This window comes from Ictidomys tridecemlineatus, chromosome 10, assembly GCF_052094955.1.
Source record: "Ictidomys tridecemlineatus isolate mIctTri1 chromosome 10, mIctTri1.hap1, whole genome shotgun sequence".
Classification (NCBI taxonomy): Eukaryota; Metazoa; Chordata; class Mammalia; order Rodentia; family Sciuridae; genus Ictidomys; species Ictidomys tridecemlineatus.
Genome location: NC_135486.1, coordinates 126,125,587 through 126,147,725, shown reverse-complemented (window position 1 = coordinate 126,147,725; position 22,139 = coordinate 126,125,587). Strand labels below are relative to the sequence as shown.

The 22,139-nt window shown below is 58.0% G+C and overlaps 1 protein-coding gene across 2 annotated transcripts in view; it reads right to left on the bottom strand.

Moving 5' to 3' along the window:
- Positions 1-3,394: 3,394 nt before the first annotated feature.
- Positions 3,395-22,139, bottom strand: part of Nsmce1 (NSE1 component of SMC5/6 complex) — a 29,438-nt gene continuing 10,693 nt past the window's right edge. For both annotated transcript variants that reach the window (XM_078024171.1, XM_005323772.5), the window contains exons 3-8: positions 10,130-10,251; positions 9,860-9,937; positions 8,667-8,813; positions 4,911-5,027; positions 3,997-4,117; positions 3,395-3,594 (exon numbers count right to left, since the gene is read on the bottom strand). In XM_078024171.1, the coding sequence (XP_077880297.1) occupies positions 3,515-3,594; positions 3,997-4,117; positions 4,911-5,027; positions 8,667-8,813; positions 9,860-9,937; positions 10,130-10,251 (665 nt within the window). In that variant the 3' untranslated portion in view covers positions 3,395-3,514. The remainder of the gene's footprint in view (positions 3,595-3,996; positions 4,118-4,910; positions 5,028-8,666; positions 8,814-9,859; positions 9,938-10,129; positions 10,252-22,139) is intronic.

Genomic DNA, 22,139 nt, shown 5'->3' with positions numbered 1-22,139 from the left:
CAGCAGGGCGCCTGGGAACAGGCCTGGCGCAAGGCCTCCACCCGCCCGGCTTCCCCCTCTCCGGCTCTCTCCTCGGTGCCATTCTTCCCTTTCGACAGGGAGGGTGGCCTAGCAGGGTGGACACCCTGACCCTTCGGCACTGAGATACCAGGCTCAGCAGCTGCTCCTGCTAACCAGGAGACCCAGGGAAGAAGCTGTGCCAGGCCCGGGACCCACCCCAGCCTGGCACAACCCCGAGCCACAGGATGTCCACTGACTGGTTGGCCCAGCTCGCAGGCCACTGGTGGCCACTAGGAGAAATGGGAAACCGGACAGTGAGGGTCAAGGGACCTGAACTTTGTCAGCAGGTCCTGGGCCCCAGAGCTCTGAGCAGAGGCCATCAGAATATGCATTTTAGAAACCAGAAACAGGGGAGCAGGCAGAGGCCTCCGAGGCCGAGGGAAACGTGAGGGGGACACACAGTCATGCGGCGCAGGCAGAGTGGGCGTGGGGGAGGGGAGGCATGCGACCTGACATCAGGTGACACTGGCACAGCTCTGATGAGCTGCTCCCAAGGAGACTCTTCATCCCCTACCTGGGACTTAGGAAATTCTTTGTTTTCGTATGAAATTTACACCGAACGTGGCCACTGAAGGTCCTGAGGAATGAGGCAGGAAAGCCACCATTTCGAGGGACAGCGGTTGCTTGGCGGCAGCAGTGTGGCCACCTGGCTCCCCCTCCTAGCCGAGGAACACAGGCCTGGACTCCAGCTCCCACCAGTGGCCCAACCTGCGGCGTCCCCTATTGCGGCTGGAAGGCCTGTGGCTGTCCCGAGCCCCTGCTAGGACGAGCAGCCTGTAATAGTGGGACTCACAGTCGGGCACCGGAGGCCAGCGGATGCCGCAGGTGGGGGCTGGCGGGGCAGATGTGCGGGGACGGGGGATGACGGACAGCGGGCTGGGAGAGGAAGCCCTGCCCGGGGCAGAGGTCGGGGCAGTCGCAGGGTGGCTGGAGTCACGCGGGGTGGGCTTCAGCTCTGAGGAAGAGGGCCTCAGGCTGGCCGGGAAGCAGAGTGCCACAGAGCATTCAGAGACGGGAGGCACGGGGACTGGCCTCCTACCGTCACCCATCCCGGCGGGCTGCCCAGGACCTCACTGACACAGCGACAAGTGAGTGGAGGTTTTGCCCACCACAGGGACAGTGGCCACGGAGATCAAGAGTGTCGGTGGTAAGGTCCACAAAGACCTCAGAGCAGAGGGCAGCGGAGAACGCAGCACGAGGCGGGCACTGGGTGACAGGTTTACTGGTGGCTGACGGAGCAGGAAGCGGCTGGAGTGGGCAGAGACCCAGGCCTGCGGGCGCAGCAGGGAGCCATGGTGGGAAGGAAAGCCCAGCCCGGTGGGTGACGGTGCTGGTGACGGGAGGGGCTGGGAAGGCCCAGCAGGGAAGTGCCAGTGCCAAGCTGGTACCACAGCCTGATCGTGCGGCACCTCACAAAGGCCCAGAGGGGGAGGCTGGGGACCAGGAGAGCAGTGAGTCACTCTGGTCCCGGCCATGACTCCTGGAGTGAGTCAGGGCACCAGGGGAGCAGAGGGCAGCGAAGGGCGGGGCGGGGCCTGGGACGTCAGCCAGGAGCTGGGAGTCACTGAGGGCTTGGCCAGGGAGTGCCGCGTGGATGGGGACGGGCACATTGGCAGGAATGCGTCATGGGGGAGGCTGCAGGCAGGGTACCAGAGGGCCAGCGAACCAGGCAGCCAGCGACCCAGGCCAAGGTGCTCCAGACCTTTGTCGCAGGAATGTGACCACTGGAACCGTGTGACCAAACTCCTGCCAATGCATGTTGGGTGCCGTCCCCGCCTCTGCAGCAGGCTGTGACCCCCTGGCTGCGGCCCCCTCCCCACAGGGGCCAGGCCAAGGCCTTTCTCTCTAGCCCAGCCCCGTCTCCCCCAGCCCCTCCCCCTGCTGGTCAAGTGGCCCCTGCCCTGCTGCCTGAGGCACCACTAAGCCCGGCTCCCTCTTGACAAGGAGGGGACACAGGGCCCAGGAGACAGAACTTGGCACTTGAAGCGCGAGCCTCTCCCACCACATGTCATTTTCCCACCGGGTCCAGGTGCCTGCTCTGTGGAGGGAGAAGGCGGAGCTTCCCTCTGCCTTGGGGGAGGCCATCTGTACACGGTGTCCTCGTCCTCTCCCCTGGTCTGGCAGAGCACCTGGTGTTGGCTGAGGGAGTCCCTCCCACTCTGCCCCAGGCTTGGCAGGACGCCCTCCCATGGCCCACAGGTGAGCCTGGATTTTCCCACACCCATCGGCTGGAACTCATCCCAGCTGAGCAGTGTCCACACGGGAGCCAGGACATGTGCAGAGGCGCAGAGCCACTGAATGGGACCCTCTCTCCCCCTCCTGGCACCGGGGCACTGAGGTGGGAGGGCAGAGCACGGCGCGCACTTTGCCACCATGAAGTGGCTGTGTTCTGCTCTGGGAGAGCACCTTGCAGGCCCGCGGCACGAGGCCAGCTCACAGAGCAGAAGTAGAAATAAGGGGCCAAGTGAGGCCCCTGGGCCACCAGAGTGAGGCCACAGACCAAGCCTCCCCTGAAGGGCTGCTGTGGCCAAGCCCTTCCTAGTTGGAGCCGGTCTGAAGGGTCCCGGCCTGCTGGGGTAGAAAGGAGGCAGGTGGACAGGAAGTCACAGCAGCGTGGCCAGTGTGGTGACCAAGGAAATGCAGGGAAGGGAACAAAGCATCATGGTGGTGAGGAGAACTGAGACCCAAGGGTGGAGGGCAAGGAGGAGAGCAGAGGGGGCACCCAGAAGGCGGGAGGCACACCCTGAACAGCAGGCAGGGGACAGGCACCGGGAGGAAGGAACAGAGGCCACCTTGGAGCCTCCAGCTGCCCTCCTGTCATTCGGGGAGACCACGCTGGTCTGGCGCAGGGGACAGGAGCACAGGCTCCAGCAGAGCGGGTGGGGAGAGCAGCTGCTGAGGTGGGGCGAGGGGCCGGACGCAGGAGGGGGCATGTGGGCCCACTCAGAGCACAGGAAGGGCAGACTGCCAGTCACCAAGAGGGGACAAAGGAGCCCCAGGGGAAGAGCGAGTCCAGCCAGGCCGCAGGCCTCACACCCCAGGTCAGAGGAGGGTCCAAACTGGGGAGCCGGGTCGCCAAGACTCAAGTGCAGACCAGGGGCTGGCCAGTCCGGCAGGGGTGACTGGCCAAAGCCGGGGGCTGAAAGCAAAGCCACCCGAGCAAGGACAGAGCTGCCAGGCAGGGGTGGCCCTGGACAGTGCGCCACCAGGCGGGGAAGCCGGCCATCCTCACCAGCTGGAATGCAAACCCAAGGCAGGTGAGCTCTGAGAGAGGACAGGCCAGGAACGCAGGACCCACGCACCGAGGCCGAGCCACAGGCAAGGTGGCAGCAACTCCTGGGAACAATTTTATTCCAAACCTGTCACCAACGAACATAAAAAACAGAGAAGCCGGGAAACGCTGATGCCCTCCACGGACCCGGGCCTCGAAGGGACCTCCAGCAGGATGTGCCAGCTAATGCTGCCGGGACCGCAGGGACTTTTTGTTGGACTTGGAGACGCCAGCTTCCCTCTCCTTCTCAGGGTTGAAGACCTCTGTGCACAGAAGAGACCAGAAGGCACGGTGAACGGCAACGCTGGCCGCGGTCACCACCAGCGGCGGCTACGCTGTGCTTCCCACTCCAAGGACGCCGCCTGTTTCTCCAAAGCACTTCCCTGCGTCCCTCCCCCTGCCCAGGGGCAGGCTGGCATTAGCCCCGTTCACAAAGCAACCGCCTCAGGGAGCTGCAGACACTGCTGTCACATCCCTGCCTGAGGTGGCTGCAGGCAGCAGGCCTGGCCCAGAGACATGTGTGCCCAGGGGCCTCCACCTGCTGTCTCCACCCACCGCTCACCCCGCCCTGCACATGCCCTCCCAGGGCTCCCCCAGTGCAGGCCTACAGCGCCAGGTCAGCCCTGCCTGCCCAGCCCTCCGTACGGGCCCTCCGGGCTGCAAACCTGGAATTTCATGGGGCCAGTAGTCATTACAGTGGGGACAGTGCGGTTCAGAGATCGACTGGAAATACTTGGCCACGCAAGGCAGGTGCATCCTGATGCCGCAGGTCTCACAGCTCTGACCCTGCAACAGAAGACCAGCCTCCATGGAGCCCAGGCCCCCCAGACCTCCAGTCTCACCAACCTCAGGAGGCTGTGCACGAACGGCCAGCAGGCTGTCCAGTCTGAGCGTCCAGGCCCCAAAAGAATACTGAAAATAACCCCAGTCCTGCCGGGGTTCCACGGGGGAACTCTGAGCACATACACCCAGGCAGAGGGCTGAGGTCCCTGCAGGCCACCTGTGGCACTTGGGCTTCCTGCTCGCAGATCCCGCAGGGGAGGCCTGTCCCCTCAGCTCTGCAAATTGGCGATGTGTGTCCACAGCCAAAACACAAGAATGCTCTGTCCCAGAGACGACACTGCAGGAGTCAGAGCTCTGGCAGTGTCCCCAGGGCCGTGGACAGATAGCAGGCGGCACCACAGACTGCACTGAGAATGATGCTGGAGGAGAGGGCAGGAAGCACCGACGTCCAGCCCAGATCGATGGCAGGACAGCCCTGCAGCGCACACAGCGGGAACAGACAACTCAGAAAACGACGCTGACACAGAAAGACATTTGCCAAAAGCCTGCAAGAGGCACCTGTCACCCAAGAATCGTGACAGCCTTTCTGGAGAAAGAAACCTAAGCAGGAGCCCTTGGGCTAGAGCAAGGGACGGGGGAGGAGCTGTGTTCCCACGGGCAGCAGAGACGGCCACCGCGCCCCGTCCAGGAGGCGGCCTCCCTCAGCTCCGGGCACTCCTGTGGGAGGAGGTCCAGCAGTGCCAGAGCCGGCACCAGGAGGACAGGAGGGCCTGGGGCGGGCCTGGAGCCCTGGTACCTGGATGAGGAGGCTGTGGCAGATGTCGCAGACCTTCACGGCGTCGGGGTACGTCTCCCGGATGTACTGCTCCATCTCCAGGATGGCCCGGCCGTGCAGCGTGAACTCCCCTTCTTTCTGCAGGGACAGAGGGGGTGGCGGCCACCTCAGCCAGGGCCTGCCTGGCTCAGTGTCTCTGTCCTTCTGCCGCCCACAGCCTGCAGCCCAGGAAGACACCAAGGTCAGACACCCGTGACCACAGCAGCTTTTCACCACCCAGCCGGCCAGGGTCAGCGGTGTCCTTTTGGACAGGAAAGGCAAACTGAGGCCAAGAACCCACAAGACAATGGAAGTGTGGTCCCCGTGCTGCTGTGCTCAGACACAGCATCCTCGCAGGAACCCTGTGACAAGAGTCTCGGCAGCCTCCGGCAGGGGAGAACAAGGCTGGGCAGAGGGACGCGTCTCCCCGGGATGGACACAGACCAGCCCTGCCAAGCACCTGCTGCCCCCACCCTCGCACCAGCACCCGCCTCACGATCTGAAAGCAGGACCGCTTCAGGGACGTCTGGGCTCACTCCCAGCCGTGTCACTTTACAAATGCAGCTGGAAGGAATCCAGGCCCCAAGCACAATGGCAGCACCTCCAAAGAAGGCAGGCTGCCTGGGCCCCACGCCTGGGCACAGTGACACAGCACAGCCCGAGGACCCGGGAGAGCCAGGTGTGGCAGCTCAGCATCAGCACGGGGAAGAGGCCAGGTGGAGGGAGCCCTGCAGGGGGGCAAGGCGAGCCGGGGCGGGCGCTGCAGGGAGCTGGCTCTTCAGCCTGAGCACAAGGGCAGCCCTGGGTGGGCAGAACCTGAGGGAGGGCCTATGGCCCAGCGACAGGCTGCTGCAGATGGCAGGAGGGGGCAGCAGAGGGTGGTGGCGTTGCGGGTGGGTGTTTGAGGAAAGAAAAGCCTGTGACTGAGGAGGCCTGGGGGTCAGTCAGTAGCTCCCCCACACCTGGAGGGGCACAGCACCCCTGTCCACCCCGCAGCAGCCCTACTCTGCCTCCCAGAGCTGCCCTCCATGCTCAGGCTGAAGAGCCTAGTCCCTACCGAGCCCGTCCCCCGGTCTTTAGGCTCAGACAGGCCCACCACCCCCCACCCCAGGGCCTTGGCACAGGCTGGCAAGGCGCCCCACAGGGAACTGCAGCGACTTCAGCACCAGTGTCACTCCTCAGTTGAGGGCCAGTTCCAGATAGAGTTGTCAGAGAACCCTAGCCCCCTTCCACCTGTCACTACTTCAGTGAGGCAATCAGCGAGCGTCTCTGGGGTCCTCGCCAGACAGTCCCCTGAGCGCCATGGCCCGGTCTGGTTTTGCTCACTCCTGGCACCTGGCACCTGGGCGGGGCCATGTTGAGGGCCACAGCCGAGTTGGGATGAGGAACACCTGCAGAAGGTTAAGCGAACCTCGCCTGGACCCCAGGAGCCACGCCCAAGGCCCCGGACATGACCTGATGCCTAACTTGGAGCCACCACGTGGCGAACCGGCGCCGCCTCCTCACGCCTCCCCGCAGTGCCCGGGGGCCAGTCAGGGGGGATAATGGGGTTACCCCAACCCTCCAGAGAAGACCGAACTCCAAGTGACCTCCCTGGCCTCAGAACACCTCAAGATGGGGGGCTCCGGGGGCTCAGAGACGCATCCGGTCCACAAGTTCACCCCCAGGGCCTCCTCCCAGGGCTCCCCCTGCTCCAGATGCCTGCTCAACCGCCCGGCTGCTGCGGCCTCCACACAAGACAGCACTCTCCTGGCACTGGACAGAGCCTCCCGTCACCAAGGATAAAGTGTCCCTGGAGAGACGCCCCCCACAGGAGGACTCCAGTCAGCACCGGCCAGGCTACTCCTGGGGGGAGTCCCAGTTCTGAGGCTGAGGATCAGGCTGTGAAGCGTGGTCCCTCTGACCAATGTGGCCCCATGAAGGCCCCTCAGCCGTCCCCACAGAACCCTGGCCAGGCCGTCCAAGTGAGAGCACAGGCCCAGAGGCGGCAGAGGAACCTGGAGGGTCCCTTACAAGCTCGTCCATCCCCGGGGTCTGGAGCTTTCTTTGCAGGCCAGACGGTGAACAAGCAAGCCCCACCTGGACTGTCCAGTGCCAGGTTGACAAGAAGGAGCTGAGATGCCAGGAGAGTGCCGGGGCTGGGGGGGCACCGGGGCCAAGGCCCCACCTGGAAGCTCACAGAACTCCCCGCGTGCCCGCCCCAGCTCGGAGCCACCTCCACTCAACGGGGGAAGGCACAGGAAGGGCAGGAGCCCGGTCCAGAGTGCGGCCCCAACGCCTCTGCTCCCGCCCGCAGGCTGCCAGGCGACAGGCCAGGCCAGGGCAGAGCTGCACACAGCGAGCGGGCACCTGCCTACCAGGTTTGTGAGTTGGAACTTCACCACCTGTCCCCTCGCCCACTCAGCAGCAGTTCCTGAGCGTCTGCAGTGCATTCTGCAATGGCGGGAACGAGGACGCCCAGCCCTGCCCCTACAGTGCTTGACCAGAAAAGAAACCACACCAGACACAACCGCTGGTCACAAGCCAGCCACCCATGACAATCTCTGATTGCCAAATCCACCCAGAGAGGAAGGACGACTGTGACACAGCGCTGCACCCGCCAGGCCAGGCCTGAACACGGCTGCTGTTGGCAGGGTGCCAGCGCAACCAGCCCAGAGCTGCAGCCGCGAGCACTGAGCTCACGAGCCTGTCGGGGCAGCAGGACTCTCGGGGCCACGCACAGTACGTGCCCAGCAGACCCAGACACTCTCCAGGAACCCTCAGCCCTGCCCTCGGCCCCTGGGGCCTCCCCTGCCCTGTTCTCCAGAGGCACCAGAGAGATGGAACCAGCTCGGACTGCGAGGATGGCCACTCCCCACCAAGAAGTGAGGCACTCGGACGGGACGGGCGGCTCTGTGGGAAGGAACTGGAGGACTGCGGAGGCCACGGCAGCCTCCAGCCACAGTTCCCACCAGACAGGAAGCGGGGGCTGCGTGGGCTCAGCCCCCAGATGCGGGGCAGGCCATGCGTGGCAGAGCTGTGGCAACTGGCCACTGAGCCCCTCAGGTGACCTGGGAAACCGTGCTGCCTTCCGAGAAAAAGAAGTGACACATGGGCAAGCTCTCCCCAGGGGGCCTCAGTACCAGACTCGTCCTCTCCCAGGTGTCCAGTCACCTCCAAAAGCGTGCCCACACTTCCTCTCCACTCCTTCAGAGCCACCGGCTTCAATAAAAGTGCCAAGAGCGCCAGCCCTGCACACGCCAACGATGACACTAACAGGACCCTGCACCTGCTCCCAGCGCCACGCCCTTTACTCTTGCCCCTCCTTCTCGTTGTTCCTGCTTAAGCCTTGCTCTTGTCCTCCCAGGAGGGGACTGTACCACACCCAGTCACAAGTGGTAAAGTAAGTCACCTGGACCAGAGGTCAGGCTCAGGTCAGACGCCACAACTGTGCTCACACCTGCTGACCTACCCACCTCACTGTCCCTGACCTACCCACCTCACTGTCCGTGGACCAGAAACTCAAATGAACCCTGGATCCCAAACCCTGGGTGCAGTTCCCTGCTCCAGCACTTCTGGCTATGGCATCAAGTGAACATGAGGGCCCAAGTCCCTCCCACAGGGCCCCCGAGGACATTAGAGCAACAAGGGACCCAAAAGGGCCAGGCTCAACAGACATCAGCTGGACACAAATATGGTTTTAAAGAAAAAACCGTCATTTAGTGTAGAAAGTGCCCAGGTGGAGGCCACGGGCAGTACCTCGATTAGCCACTTGCTCTGCACAAACTTCTGCAGCACGTGCTCCGCCTCCTTCTTCCTCATCTTCTTGCCCTTCAGTTGATCAACCAGGTTCAAGATGTTTGTAGAAGATGCAAAACCAGTTTCCGAGTCAATAATCAGCTCCAGCTGGAAGAGAGCCAGGCACCTCAGTCACAGATTCAATTGGAAGAACAACTCTCAGTTCTGGAAGGACAACCGCTCCGTCCCTGCCACCTGCACACAGCCCTCAGGAAGGCAGTTCCAAAATATCCAAAGCCAGAAGCAGGTCCAGTCCTGCGGACTCAGGGCCACTCCTGTAACCATCCCAAATCAATGATCTCCGTGTCCAGAAACCCAGGAGGGTCGCCTCCTTCTCATGCCCCACCCACCTCCCTGAAGGAGCAAAGGCAGGAAAGGAGGAGTGCTGGATGGGGCAGCGCCTCTCCTCACTAAAGGTGTGTGGGCAGGAAAGGCAGGAAAGCGGGCCAAGCTGGCCAGGGCGAGAGGCCACGCAGGAGCCCACTGGCCACCTGGACTCGGGGCCAGGCAAGTACTGTGAAACTCCTGCACACAGCAGGACAGAAGCCAACAGGAAAGTGGCTTCCCACGCACGCAGCTGTGTGCCTCTCGTCCTAGAGCCTGGCTCTCAACCATGGCCGCTGGCAACTCCCCCCCGAAGGTCTGTAAAGGACTGGCTCCAGGCCCCGTCCTCAGAGAGCTGGACTCCATAGAGCTGGAGGGAGGTGACTGTGGCCTTGTTTACCTCCCCGGTGACCGCCATGGCTCGAGGCTGACAACCACTGTCTCAGCCAGGTGCCCAGCCAGGCGTGTGACTAGAGGGCTGAGCTAGCAGCTCCATGGCCTGGAGAATGTCACCTCTCAAGTGTGGCTGTGCAGGTGGCTCCGTGGGCAATGGTTACCAGGCAAATTCAGGTTTGTCAGTGTGAGTGGACCAGGGGTCTAGAGTCCCCACCAAGCCCCCGGGTGCAGGTGCTGCCATCCCTGGTCAGCACCCAGATGGCGGCACTTGTCACTCCCGCAAGGCCCTGCTCACGCAGGCCAGCGCTTCCTTCCCAGGCAGCTGCGGTGGCCTGTGGCGTCCCCCAGTGACCCTCAAAGACTGTCGTCCCCTTTCTAGAGGTGGAGTTGGAGTTTCCCATGAGCAGCACAGGCAACGGAGCCGCTGTACTTACAGCCTTCCTAAACAGATCGAGTTCATTCTCTGCGAAATCTGTGGCCATTTTTGAAATCGAAGTTGTAGCAAGATTGACCTAAAAAATAAGTCAGCACGATGATCAGGCTGTGCCCATCACCTGAGGGGCGACGTGCTGTCAGTTCTCCCCGCGTCCCTCCCCCTGAGCCCCGTCAAGCAGGGAGATCTCCAGCGCCCAGGGGAAGCAGCCTGTCCAGCTGGCCGTTCCAGCTCCTCGCAGCGCCACCAGAGGGCACCGCCTTGCACTTACCAGGGCATAAATGGGTCTCCCGTCATCTTCAGTGACTCCTTTCTTGATCTCAATATACAAGGACTCCAAGACACTGTTGATGTTGTTGATGAAGTCCTCCAGCTTCTCGACGGTGGCACTGCCTGGGAATCAACACGCAAGAGGTGGAGGGCTTCATCAAAATGTGTGGCCCGTCTCCGCCATTCCATGGCACCTGAACACACAGGCAGCCCAGCAGACAAGAGCGTAGGCCCCGCCCTGCAGGGTGGACGCCCACACCTTGTGGTTTCTGTCTTCCTGGAGTATTCAGATAAGTAGAGGCCGGACGATGGCTGCAGGGAGGCAGAAGGGCCTGGAGTTGGTATCTGAGACCTCCGCAACTGCTGGGGTCTTCCTGTCTCTGCTCACGGCCAACAGCTGTGATCCCCTCACAGTCCCCTGATCCCAATTACTGTCCCCAATGCACCCCTTCAAGACATTGCTCAGTGTGTGCAGAGCCTGCAGTGACCTCCCACTGCACACAGCATCGTGTTCAGATCGTCACCATGTCCCCACACAAAGCCTGTGTCGCTGCACATTCTCACACACATGGTAGGCACCTCCTTATCCCTTTGTCCCCTCCTTCAACGTCCAAACATGCATAGAGCACTTGCAGGCCGGGCTTGAGCTGCGTCCTGGGGTGCAACTGTAAAGAGAAGCTGCCAAGTGAGGAGAAGGCTCGCACGGGTGCCTGTTCTAGGCGTCTCTCATATGCAGTGACCGATGGGTCCCACCAGCCCTTCCAGGTAGGCCTTGGCACCTCCTGAGTACAGGTGACGAGGCTGAGATGGAGACACAAGTCCAGAGTCACACCACCAGGCCCACAGAGCCAGCAGTGAGCACAGAGAGTCTGGACCCAGCCCTGGCCTGCCCACGCCTCCGCGTGCAGGAGCAAGAGCCAGCGGGGCCCACGCGCCTGAGAAGGGGGTCCCCAGCACCCAGTATGAGGGGGATGGACATCCATCAGCTGGAGAGGAAGGACAGGGAGGCTGCGGAGGGCCACGGGACAGGTGCCCTTCCTCTTGCAGGCAGAAGGCTGCTTTAAGACTCAGCAGAGGAGGGGGCTGGCCAGCTCTGTCGTGGAGTCCCCCTTGGCGCAGGGCTCCCTGTTACACTGGGCGCATTACTGAATGCGTTACTGTTTTCATGTATTAAAGCCATTTAAAAAGATCTGTGTGTAAAAGGTCCTCTGAAAACAACCGCAGGACAAAGCAGACATCTCCCATTCCCGCCACAACAGGGACCGCCAACACAGCAGCTGCGGGCAGCCATGACTGGGCCACCATGGGGGAGGGTCTGCGATGGGGGTCCTCACAGGGACCCTGAGCGCTGTCCGTATCTGGCTACTTACAGAGAGAAGGGGTCTCTGAGCTACCTACATACCTAAAGTGAATTAAGTTTAAAAAATAAAAGACCATGTTGGTGGCAGAGGGCGCAGCCGTGTAGAGGAGTGGACCAGCCCAGGCCCAGATGCCCCAGCATGGGCCGACTGCGGCTCCCCACAGTCTAGGACTGCAGCTCCCAACCGGAGTTCACCTGCCCCACCCAGCACAGTTGCTAAGCCTTGATTTTGTTTTGCTGCTTTTGTTTTCAAGGTGATAGTAATAAACAGGTGGGACGTGGATGTAGTAAAGTTGAGCAGGAAGCATGAAGACACCCCCTGGCCCCACAGATGGACACTGCTGGGACGGAGGCACATGCCGCGCCTCCCGCCTCCCGCCTCCCTCGTGCGCCTTGCTTTCTGGCTCCTTCCCTTGGGCTGCCCTCCCCTCCAGCGCCCATTCCTGCTCCTCATCACAAGCCACACAAATGGCTCTTTGTCCAGAAAGTGGCTCTTCTGTCCGGGTCACAGTGCCCAGCCGTTCCTTGGAGCAGCCTTCCACACAGCTTCCGCCCCTCGGTGAGCAGAAGGCCACAGAGCGCCCAGCTCTGGAAACTCAGGAGAGAGGCAGCCAGGCATTCACAACCCACCTAGACTGGACACAAAGCAGGAAGCACCCGTGTCCACCCAGTATGACACAGTGGCAAATCCTGAGTAGCAATTCACATTTTCCACCCAAGAGGTCCCTCCGGGGTGTCGGGCAGAAACATGTGCTCCGTGGGCAGATCAGAGGCACCTAAGGCACTGGGCTTTCGCGTCTGCATGCAGAGGAGCCGCAGGCCTCGCCCCTGCCCTCCGCCTCTGGCTCACGACCAGCCCCAGGTCTGCCGCATGAAGGTTTTTACTGCGTCTTCATTAGAGAGAAGAAACGGCAGCTCCGGCTGGGCCCTGCACAAGACCCGCAGCAGCACAGAGGCCCCCTTCCTCCAGCTCCAGCCCCTCCTTCCACGCCAGAGCCGCAGTCCACCGTGTCCTCCTCAGCTGGTGACCCATGGAGGCTCTTCAAAGAGGCCCTAGTGCCCCACACTGCCCCTTGACCCCGCCCAGGCACGAGCTCCTCCACGCAGCCCCCAGCCCCTCACCTGGATGGCTTTCTGGTGGCAATCCTGGCAGCCTGTGCTGCGGGCAGCACCAGAGCCGTGGCACAGCCTGGTCTTGCCCTCCCTCTGTGGGCCCTGGAAAAGTCTCTCCCGTGTCACCTCTGAAGGCCACAAACTCACTACTTCCAACCTCAACTGGGTCTAAACCTCTTCCCTGAAACCCAACCCCAATCTCCCAATCCTCAGCTTCCTCCTGTCCAGGGCCTTCTTGCCCAGACCAGCTCTGCCCTCCCCTGGTGGCAAGCACCTTCTCATCACAGGCACTCCAGGTCCCCCGTGTCAGTGTCCCCCATGGCGGTCAGTATCCAGGTGCCTGACAGCCAGCTCCCGCCCTAACAAACCTGGCTGCTTTTCTTGGGTTTGTTTTGAACTCTCCCCCACCTGTGGGCTGGGAGAGCAATCCCCAGCGCCCACACCTGGGTCCCAGAAAGCTGGAGCCGAGATGTGCAGAGCCAGCATCAGCCAGGAGTGGGCTCCGAACCAGGTCACCCTGAGCAAGGGACAAAGTACTGCCTGGAGCTGCTTCCAGCCTCAAAGCTGGAGAGGAAAGAGATGTCACTATGCTTCCTGTCCATCCTCAGCCTGTCACCCAGGTGCCAATCAGCCCTACGTCCTTTGCCCAATAGCCTCCCCAGCAAATTCCTTTCTAAGTTGGCCAGCATTGGGGTCTCTTGCTGTGAGCAAGATCCATGGCATGCCCACAAATGTCAAGGCCACACCAGGTTGGCACTGCCCAACCTCCAGTCTCTAGACCAGCCAATGTCCCCTGCTTGGCCCCCACTGCTTCCTTGTTCCTGGAGGCCTTGGTGGAGAAGCTACAGGGTACAGATCTGCAAGGACACACAGGGCTAACGGCATCTGGCCCTGATATCCTACGAGTCCACAGAGATGTCAAGCGCACGAGACAAAGACAATGTCACGTGACCTGGGGCAACTGCTTCCAGTCCTAGAAACGCCACTTTGAGGGATTTAAGAGAATTAATTAGTAACACTGCTCCTCTCTTCAGAATCCCAAATCAAAACACACACACACAAGTGCACACACACCCAGGCTTCAGGAAGTACCAAAATACCTAGCGTCCTGCAGGTCCAGCTGAGGAGAGAAGAGCACTGTGTCTCTCTTCTCAGGGAGCAGAGACCAAAACTAGGGCAGCCAGCACTGGGCCCGAGCCAAGCACGGGGTCTATGCGGCTGGGGTACCACCTGGAGGGCAGCAGCACCAGGCTGGAGCGGGCAGGCCTGCAGCACGGGACGTGCCCTGCCTCGCCATGGGCCAGGTGTTACTCATTAGTGGCGCATTTCACCAGCCGGTTCCTATAACTCCAGCTGGGAGACGGGGGGGGGGGGGGGGGGGAGACGGGGGGGGAGACGGGGGGGGAGACGGGGGGGGGAGACGGGGGGGGGGGAGACGGGGGGGGGGGGAAGCAGCGAGGTCAGACACCCGAGGGCTTCAGAAGGAGGAGGCAGCACTTGATGGGAGACTTGCCAGAAACCAAGCCCCGTGACGTCCTCTTCCCCTGGGTCCAGCCTGGAGCCCTGGGTCAGACCCCCCGTGTGGTCAGCACACACCAGTAGAGGACAGCGGTACTGGCCTGGGGAAATGCCTGGCAGTGGGCAGTGAACACAGGGTCCAGGCAGCTGATGGGTGGTGCCAGCAGCGCCCTCCAGGAGGGGCACTGGCTCCGCTCACTCCGACACACTGCTTTTTCTGGCTATGAACATATTTTCTCCTTTTCTTTTAAAATCAAACCTTACTTTAACGTTACCAGTGAACCACTTGTTAAAACAGGGCCCTGCTTCCCTAGGGCTCGCCGTCCACTCGAGCAGGCATCAGGAGGCCGACTGGCCTAACCTCTGACCCCAAAATGGCTCTGTTCTCAACCAGGCACCAAAATGGAAAATGCTATTTTTAGGCAGAGAAAATAAGAGCAAATAATAAGCCCCAGGGGCCCGAACCGCGTGCAGGCCAACTTGGTGCTGTGACAGCCCTCTCATCTGACTGGACAGGCAGGTGGCCCTGCTGAGTTCCACACTAAGGATTGAGCAAGCCAGATCCTACACGGGACTCAGGTACTGGGCAGAACTGGCCCCAAGATGCAGAGCCCTGGCTTCGAAGAGAGGCTGGCGGGGGCACTCTGGGCCCACTGAGCAGGCAAGCGTCCCACCCACTGGCACTTTTAGAGCACAGCTAGTGCACAGTGATGGGGGCAGGGCTGGAGGGAGGGCCACTTCCTGTGTGGCAAATAATTGAGCACTGGCAAACCCTCTGTGGAAGCAGGCGCCTCATCACACGTGAGCACCGCCCTCACTCTCGGAGCAGACCCCCAGGGACACCAGCACAGCAGGTGGGGGACAAGTGTCAGAGAGGTGAAGAACTCACCCAAGATCACAAGGCCACAAAGTAACAGTCCTGACCAGATGACCCCTGGTTTAATGCAATGACAAAGACTTGGGCCCTCATTTAAAAAATATCTTACTTAGATGAGCAATGATGCCGGAATTCCTGCAAAATGGTGAATCACTTCCAGGGTGTGAGCCGCAGGGGACAGAGGAGGGCAGGTCAGCCATGGCTCTGACTGGGAGGTGGAGACAGGGCTCTGGGTACTGTTCTCTCTACTGTTCTCTATAGTACATACTTAAAAAAAAAATCCTGGTGTCACCAGCCACATAAGCTGACTCTGAGCCCTCAGGAGTCAGTCAAAGGAGAGAAGGATGAGCACCAGGGCCCAGGTGGCCGTGCTCGGGCCCACAGCTCTGGAGGGGCGGACCCTACAGGCTGCCCTGTTGCAGAGGCATGGCTCTGAGCTCCGAGCCCAGCACACAGACCATTAGTTGAAAAATCAAGAGCTCATTTCAGTAGGAAAGTCCGCTCTCTGCCGGCTGCAGCGGGGGCATGAACTTCGTGCAGCACGCAGCAGGGCTCCTGCGTCCTGGCGGCCTGGATTAGGGCCCGTAGGAGAGCACCCCAGGCTTGGCCGGTGAAGGGACATACCTGCTGTCTCTGAATGTAAACCCACCTGGGCGCCTTCTGTGATGCTCTGCCCCTGCCCACCCCTGAGCCTTCAAGGAGCTGATGAGAGGACTCCATAGGTGAAGGGTCAGAAGCTTCCTGGCTGCCCCGACAGCTGAAAGCAGAGCAGCGCGGCTCCTCCTCAGATCCCAGTGGCGCCAAACTTGCTGAAATTAACAACCCCTGCCACCGCGCCAGACAGGAAGCACAGCGAGCAGCCACAAATCCCACCCAAAAGGCAGGGCTGCTCTGCCCCCAGGTTCTCCAGGAGGCTTTTAGGAAACCTGGTGATTGGTTGTTTTTAACACAGCCAGTAGTTTTTGAAAATGCGAAACACCCTAGGGCAAACCAGCCATGCCCTGGCCAGACTCCAGTACCGGCCTCACCAGCTCTCCAGTCCCGGTGTGGGCCGGCCCTGCTCTGAGGAGCGGAGGTGGTCAGAGAAGCTCCCTGGCCCCCAGGCAAGCGCGGCTGTTTCTCAGGCCGGAAGGTGAGCACCTCAAAGGACAGACTGGCTGCGCTCGTTCCCTGGAGGGACTGACACACAGGCAGATGGCCAGATTGCATAGAAACAGAACTCTGACCCACGATCCGCAGCACCAGCCTAGGTACCCATGGCTGCAGTGCCTGCCGGGAGGCCAGCTCCCCACCCCAGGCCAGACCACTGGGAGTCAGACCACCACCTCCAGCAACCAGTCCAGGGAGCCCCACGAGAGCCCCGATAATAACTGGATGAATAACTCACCGTTTCCCTGTTCCCAACCTAGGACCACCAGACAAAGGCAAATGCCCACCCCTAACCAGTCCCACAGGATGGCCACTGGTCACCCACCTGCCTCCAGCATCAGAGCAGCCCAAAGCCTTGCTTCCCTTAGGAGGCCTCCCCGACCTGCCGCCTGTCTGTCACCACTGAAACACAGGAGTGCGCTGGCTCCCCGCTGGAGAAGGCTCAGGATGGTGGCCTCTGCTTGTCTTCAATCACCGTCTACGTGCAGGATCCAGTTCAGGCCCGTTCCCAGGAGGGGCAGTGACCTGCGAGTGCAGCTGTGTGGCCCTGTCGGAGAGATGGCGCCAGCCTGCCACTTCCATGCCAGCCCCTGTACCCAGCCCTCTTCTGAGTCCCCACCTTGAGCCCAAAGTGTGCAACAGCCTCCTCTGGTCTCTGGGTGTCCCCTCCATCTGCCCTCCGCAGGCAGCCTAAGCAGAGACAGAGGCCAGCATCCCGCCTGCAAGCCACGGTGGCTCCCTGAGCCCTGCACACTGCTGTGCGACCTGCCCCAACTGCTCCTTCACAGGGTCCCTCTCCCACTGCCACACTGACCTTTTAGTCACTTTTGCCTGAGGTTCCCCCCCATCTCAGCCTCTCTGCATGTGTCCTTCCGGGGTACAGGGTCTCCCTGGATCTGCAAGGCTGCTCCTGGTCACCAGGCACTCCCCAGGGCACCTCCACAGGAGGCCCACCAGCGGCCACACCCAGGCACACTCCCACACCACCAGTGCCTTCTGCCAGCACTGGCCACCCGCGCCCTCCCTGCTCTCCAGAGCCCTCACCCTCCGCCCACTCTGCTCTCTGCCACGAGGGCTCTGAGGCTGGGCTGCCGTCTTGGTCACCCTGACCTGGAGAACACCAGGGCACAGCCAAGGTCTGACGTGCTCACCAACCACGTCCCGTGCTTGGGTCTTGAACGCCCCCCAAAGGTCCACTGCTGAAGGCCTGATCCCCAGAACGTGGGAGATGTGGGACCTGTAGGTGGTGGGTCTGGCAGAGCCAAGTCACCTGGGCCTTGGGGATATGGGACCCCCCATCTCCCATGCTTACAGGGCTTCCTAGACCCAAAGGATCCCGTCTCAACACGTAACGACTGCCTGCTGTAAATTGAGCATTTAAAAAATTCAAGTCACAGATGTCACTCTTCATGCTCATTTTTTGCCACTTTTCAGTTGTGGTCCTGGATTTGATCCCGATTAACTAGAGAAGCAGCTGGCACTGACGGTAGTGAGCTGTGTTCCTCGTGGCCAAAGGGGGAAATGAACGATGGAATGGTGAAACACAAGGTGGTTTTATTTGGACAGAGCTTCTAATCATGACTGAGTCTTTCTTGGGAAGAGAAGGTGCTTATAAATGTGATGGCAGACGCGGTAAACCGCACGTCACCAGCACTGTCACCACCACGACCACATACAGCCTGATGACGCTCACAGGCCTAAAATCACGCGAGGACACTGGAGCCAACGCAGGCAGGCGAGTGAGCATCTGTGGTCTGGGCAGAGCAGATGGAAGATCCCACAGAGACCAGAAAGATCTGCAGACGTCCATGTTCCGGTGACACTGTCCTCACCAACCTACTCTTGTGCACACGCACTTCAGGTGGCTGGGTTTGTCCAAACATATTACACTCATTGGAAAAATTCCAGATCCTACTTTTTTTACTCTAAACTTTTAGATATGGTACCTAATTTGTCTTTAGAACACTAGATAATTCAAAAAAGTCACTAAAATTAACATGAAATGTAACAATATAGCAAAACCAGTCACAAAACATTAGGGCTGGAGAATATGAACAGGCACCTCATAGCAGGTGGCAACACATCTTAAAAGGAAGAAATACCAACAGATGCTAAAACTAGTGGGTCAAGTTTAGAATGGAATACTTGACCTTGTCTCAAAATACCATCCTGCAAAACACTGATCCCCAGAGAAAGAGCTTTGCAGTGGAGGACCCTGGCAGGCACATCCTCCTCAGCATCGCGCCCCGGGCAGGGAGAGCACACCACTCTGCAGACTCCTAAGGCAAAGCCTGAATCTAATCAGGAGGAAGCGTCAGACAAACCTAAGCTGAGGAGCACACCAGGGATCAGGCAAGGGGGCCCCCCAAGAACTGGACCAGGAGGCAGGAAGCAACACTTGTGGTAAGCCTGGCACCGTGAACCAACTGGCTGGCACACCAAACCCTGAGAATTTCTGCTTCCTGGTTTGCAAGGTGAGGGAACTGGACCTGATGATGCCCACCACAAAATTCTGGCTGCCCAAGCTGTTCTATCAAAGAACAGGAAGATCAGCTCCCAAACATCTTAAGGCAAATAACTTGGAGGGAGCTGTTACCAGTTGTGGGTTGTGGTGACTCTGTGCCTCTGCCCCTCAGTAAACACACATGATAAACGGAGTAGAGACTCCAATCAAGAGTGGGGCTCAGGCTTGAGGGCACACTCAAACCCCACGCAGGGACACACCACACAGCTCACTGCAGGGACATTCTACCACAGAATGGGCAGGCCTGAGCACCTGCTCCCCAAGGAGCTTTAGCCCCTGGGAAGGCCCCAGAGTCCAGGCCCTCCGTGTCTCTTATTCTTAGAAAACAGAACAGAAGGCACTTCCGGTAACTACTGTACCTACTGGCTCTCTTCTGAGCAGACTTCAGGAGGGTGCTTCTTGCAGGTGGCCTGGGTCAGGGCCTGCACAAAGCCATTTCCTGATAAGTCACCTGTCCTCCTGGAGTCCCATGCAGACAGCATAGGGCTTGACATTCTAGAATTATCCCATGTGGCTACTGAGCACTTAAAATGTGCCCTATCTAAATTCAGACATGATCTGAAGTATAAAATACACACTGGGTTCCAAAGACATATTTTTTAAAATGTGAAATAATTCATCAGTAACCTTTTATGTTGATAATATATAGAAATGGTATTCTTTTGGAAATTCATTTCACCTGTTTCTTTTTACTGGAAACTTACATACATGGCTCACATTATATTTCTATCAGTCAGTGCTGTCCACAGCATAACTAGCCAGTGACAGTTCCTGCCTGCTTTACAGTTGGGGACTTGAAGCACCCATGTATGGGGGCTTGACCAACACTATACAGACACCAAGTAGCAGACTGAGTTTAAGCTCAGATTTTTCGGTTTTGTTGAGGTACAACTGACACAAAATAAACTGTCCACATTTAAAATGTACAATAAAGTCTGACATATATACATGAAACCACACCACAGTCAAGATAACACATACCTGTCACCACCCAAGTTTCCTTGGGCCTCTCTGTAACCCCTCTCTCCCACCTCCCTCCAGCCTCCCTCCACCATCCAGGCAATCACTGAACTATTTTTTGTTCTGTAGCCTTATGCGTTGCCTAGAATTATACATAATGGGTTTCATATGGTATATGTTTTTTTTTTCCCCTGGTTTCTTCCACTTAGCAAAACCACTTTGGGATTCTTTCACACGGTACCATGTAGCTTTTTATTGCTAAGTAGCACACCACTGGATGTACATACCATAATCTGTCATCTATTCACCCACTGATGGGCAACTAGCGTTTCTCTGGGGCCATTACAAGTAAACCTATTCTGAATATTTTTGTGTATGTGCTGAGTGCAGTGGCGCATGCCTGTAATCCCAGCAGCTTGAGAAGCTGAGACAGGAGGATGGCGAGTTCAAAGCCAGGCTCAGCAACTTAGCAAGGCCCTAAGCAATTCAGCAAGACCCTTTATAAATAAAATATAAAATATAAAAAGGGGGTGGGGATGTGGCTCAGTGGTTAACTGCACCTGGATTCAATCCCAGTACCAAAAATTAAAAATAAAAAAGACTTTGCACAGACATGTATCTTCATTTCTCTGAGTAAATACCTAAGAGAGGAATGGCTGGAGCATATGAAACTGTGTTTCCCCAAATGGCTGTCACATTTTACACTCCTCATAGTGGTATATGGAAAGTTGAGTTCTTTCTTGCCAATTCTTAGTATTCAACTTCAACCCCTCTCACAGGTGCACAGCGGGGTCTCCCTCTGTGTTTGCACCCCCTGATGCCTAATGCTGAGCATCTTTCATGTGCTCACAGGCCACCTGTATAACTTACTAGAAGTGTCTCTTCAAATCTTCTGCCCATTTTTTATTGGGTTGCATGTTTTATTACTGAGTTTGAAGAGTTCTCCAGATTTTCTGCATGTAAGTCATTTATCAAATACAGAATTTGTGAAGGTTTTCTCCCAATATTTTGCTTCTCTTTTCATCTGCTAAACAGTATATTTTAAAGAACATGAGTTTTTACATCAAAATCTTACCTGTTCTTTTTTAAAATTTTTTTTTAGTTGTTGATAGACTTTTATTTCATTTATTTATATGTGGTGCTGAGAATCAAAGCCAGTGCCTCCCACATGCCAGGCAAGTGCGGTACTGCTGAGCCACCACCCCAGCCCCTATTTGTTCTTTTTTTTTACATTTTTTTTTTTTAGTTGTAGATGGACACAATACTTTTATTTATTTATTTTCATATGGTGCTGAGGATCGAATCCAGTGCCTCACACTTGTGAGGCAAGTACTCTGCCACTGAGCCACAATCCCAGCCCTCTAATTTGTCCTTTATGGATCATACTTTTGGTGCTGAGTCTAAGAAATCTTTGCCTAACACCATGTCACAAAGACTCTTTCTAGAAGTTTCAGTTCTAGGTTTAATTTTTAGGCCTCTGGTTCATTTTAAGTTAATTTTTGTACAGGGGGTAAAGCATGGCTCAAATTCATTTTTTAAATCTGGAGATTCCATTACTCCAGCACCATCATGGAAAAGCCTGTTTCCACTGACTCGCCTTCGCACTTCTTCAAAAACTACGTGTGACCATTTCTAGACTCTGTATTTTGTTCTACTGACCCATGTGTCTCTTTGTACCACTGTCCCGTTGTTACGACACAGGAGCTACCTGAGTCTTGAAATCAGTGGTGCCAGTCCTCCAAGCTTTCTAAATTGAATTCTTCATAATGACCCAATAAATAGATGTTGCCTGTCCTCCTGAGTCTTGTGAGTCATTCCAACAAATTATCAAACACAAGGAGAGGGGCTGTGGAAACCCAAGCTTCACAGATTGTCAGCCACAAGAACAGATGGCCCAGGGCTTGCCATCTGAGGCTGTGGCAATCTACAGACTGAGTCCTTTTAACTTGGGGACTCTGGTGGTAACTCTGGGTGGACAGTAAAATAAACTACTGGATACTTAGCTGGTATCTGGAGAATGGGAGAAGTGGTGTTACAAAAGGTATCGTGTGTTTAAGGTCAAGAGGGAAAACTGCCTGCCTCTCAAGGGACCACTGTCCTTCATTGACTAACGTCCAGGATTCCATACATTTGCCCACTTCTGGATTGTTTCAGGCAGGTAAGTACACTGGTCCCTGTATTCCCTCTGGGCCAAAAGTGGAAATCCTCAAGCCTGAGTCTTTTTATTTTTTTTTTAAGAGAGAGAGAGAGAGAGAGGGAGGGAGGAGAGAGAATTTTAATATTTATTTTTCAGTTTTCGGCGGACACAACATCTTTGTTTGTATGTGGTGCTGAGGATCGAACCTGGGCCGCACATACGCCAGGCGAGCGCGCTACCGCTTGAGCCACATCCCCAGCCCAAGCCTGAGCCTTCTTACCCACTGCTCTCTACCTCCTGGGCCTGTTACCACCAAGGGCTTCTGCTGGAACCCTCTGACCCCCCTTGTCTGGTGACTCAGGAGACCCAAGGA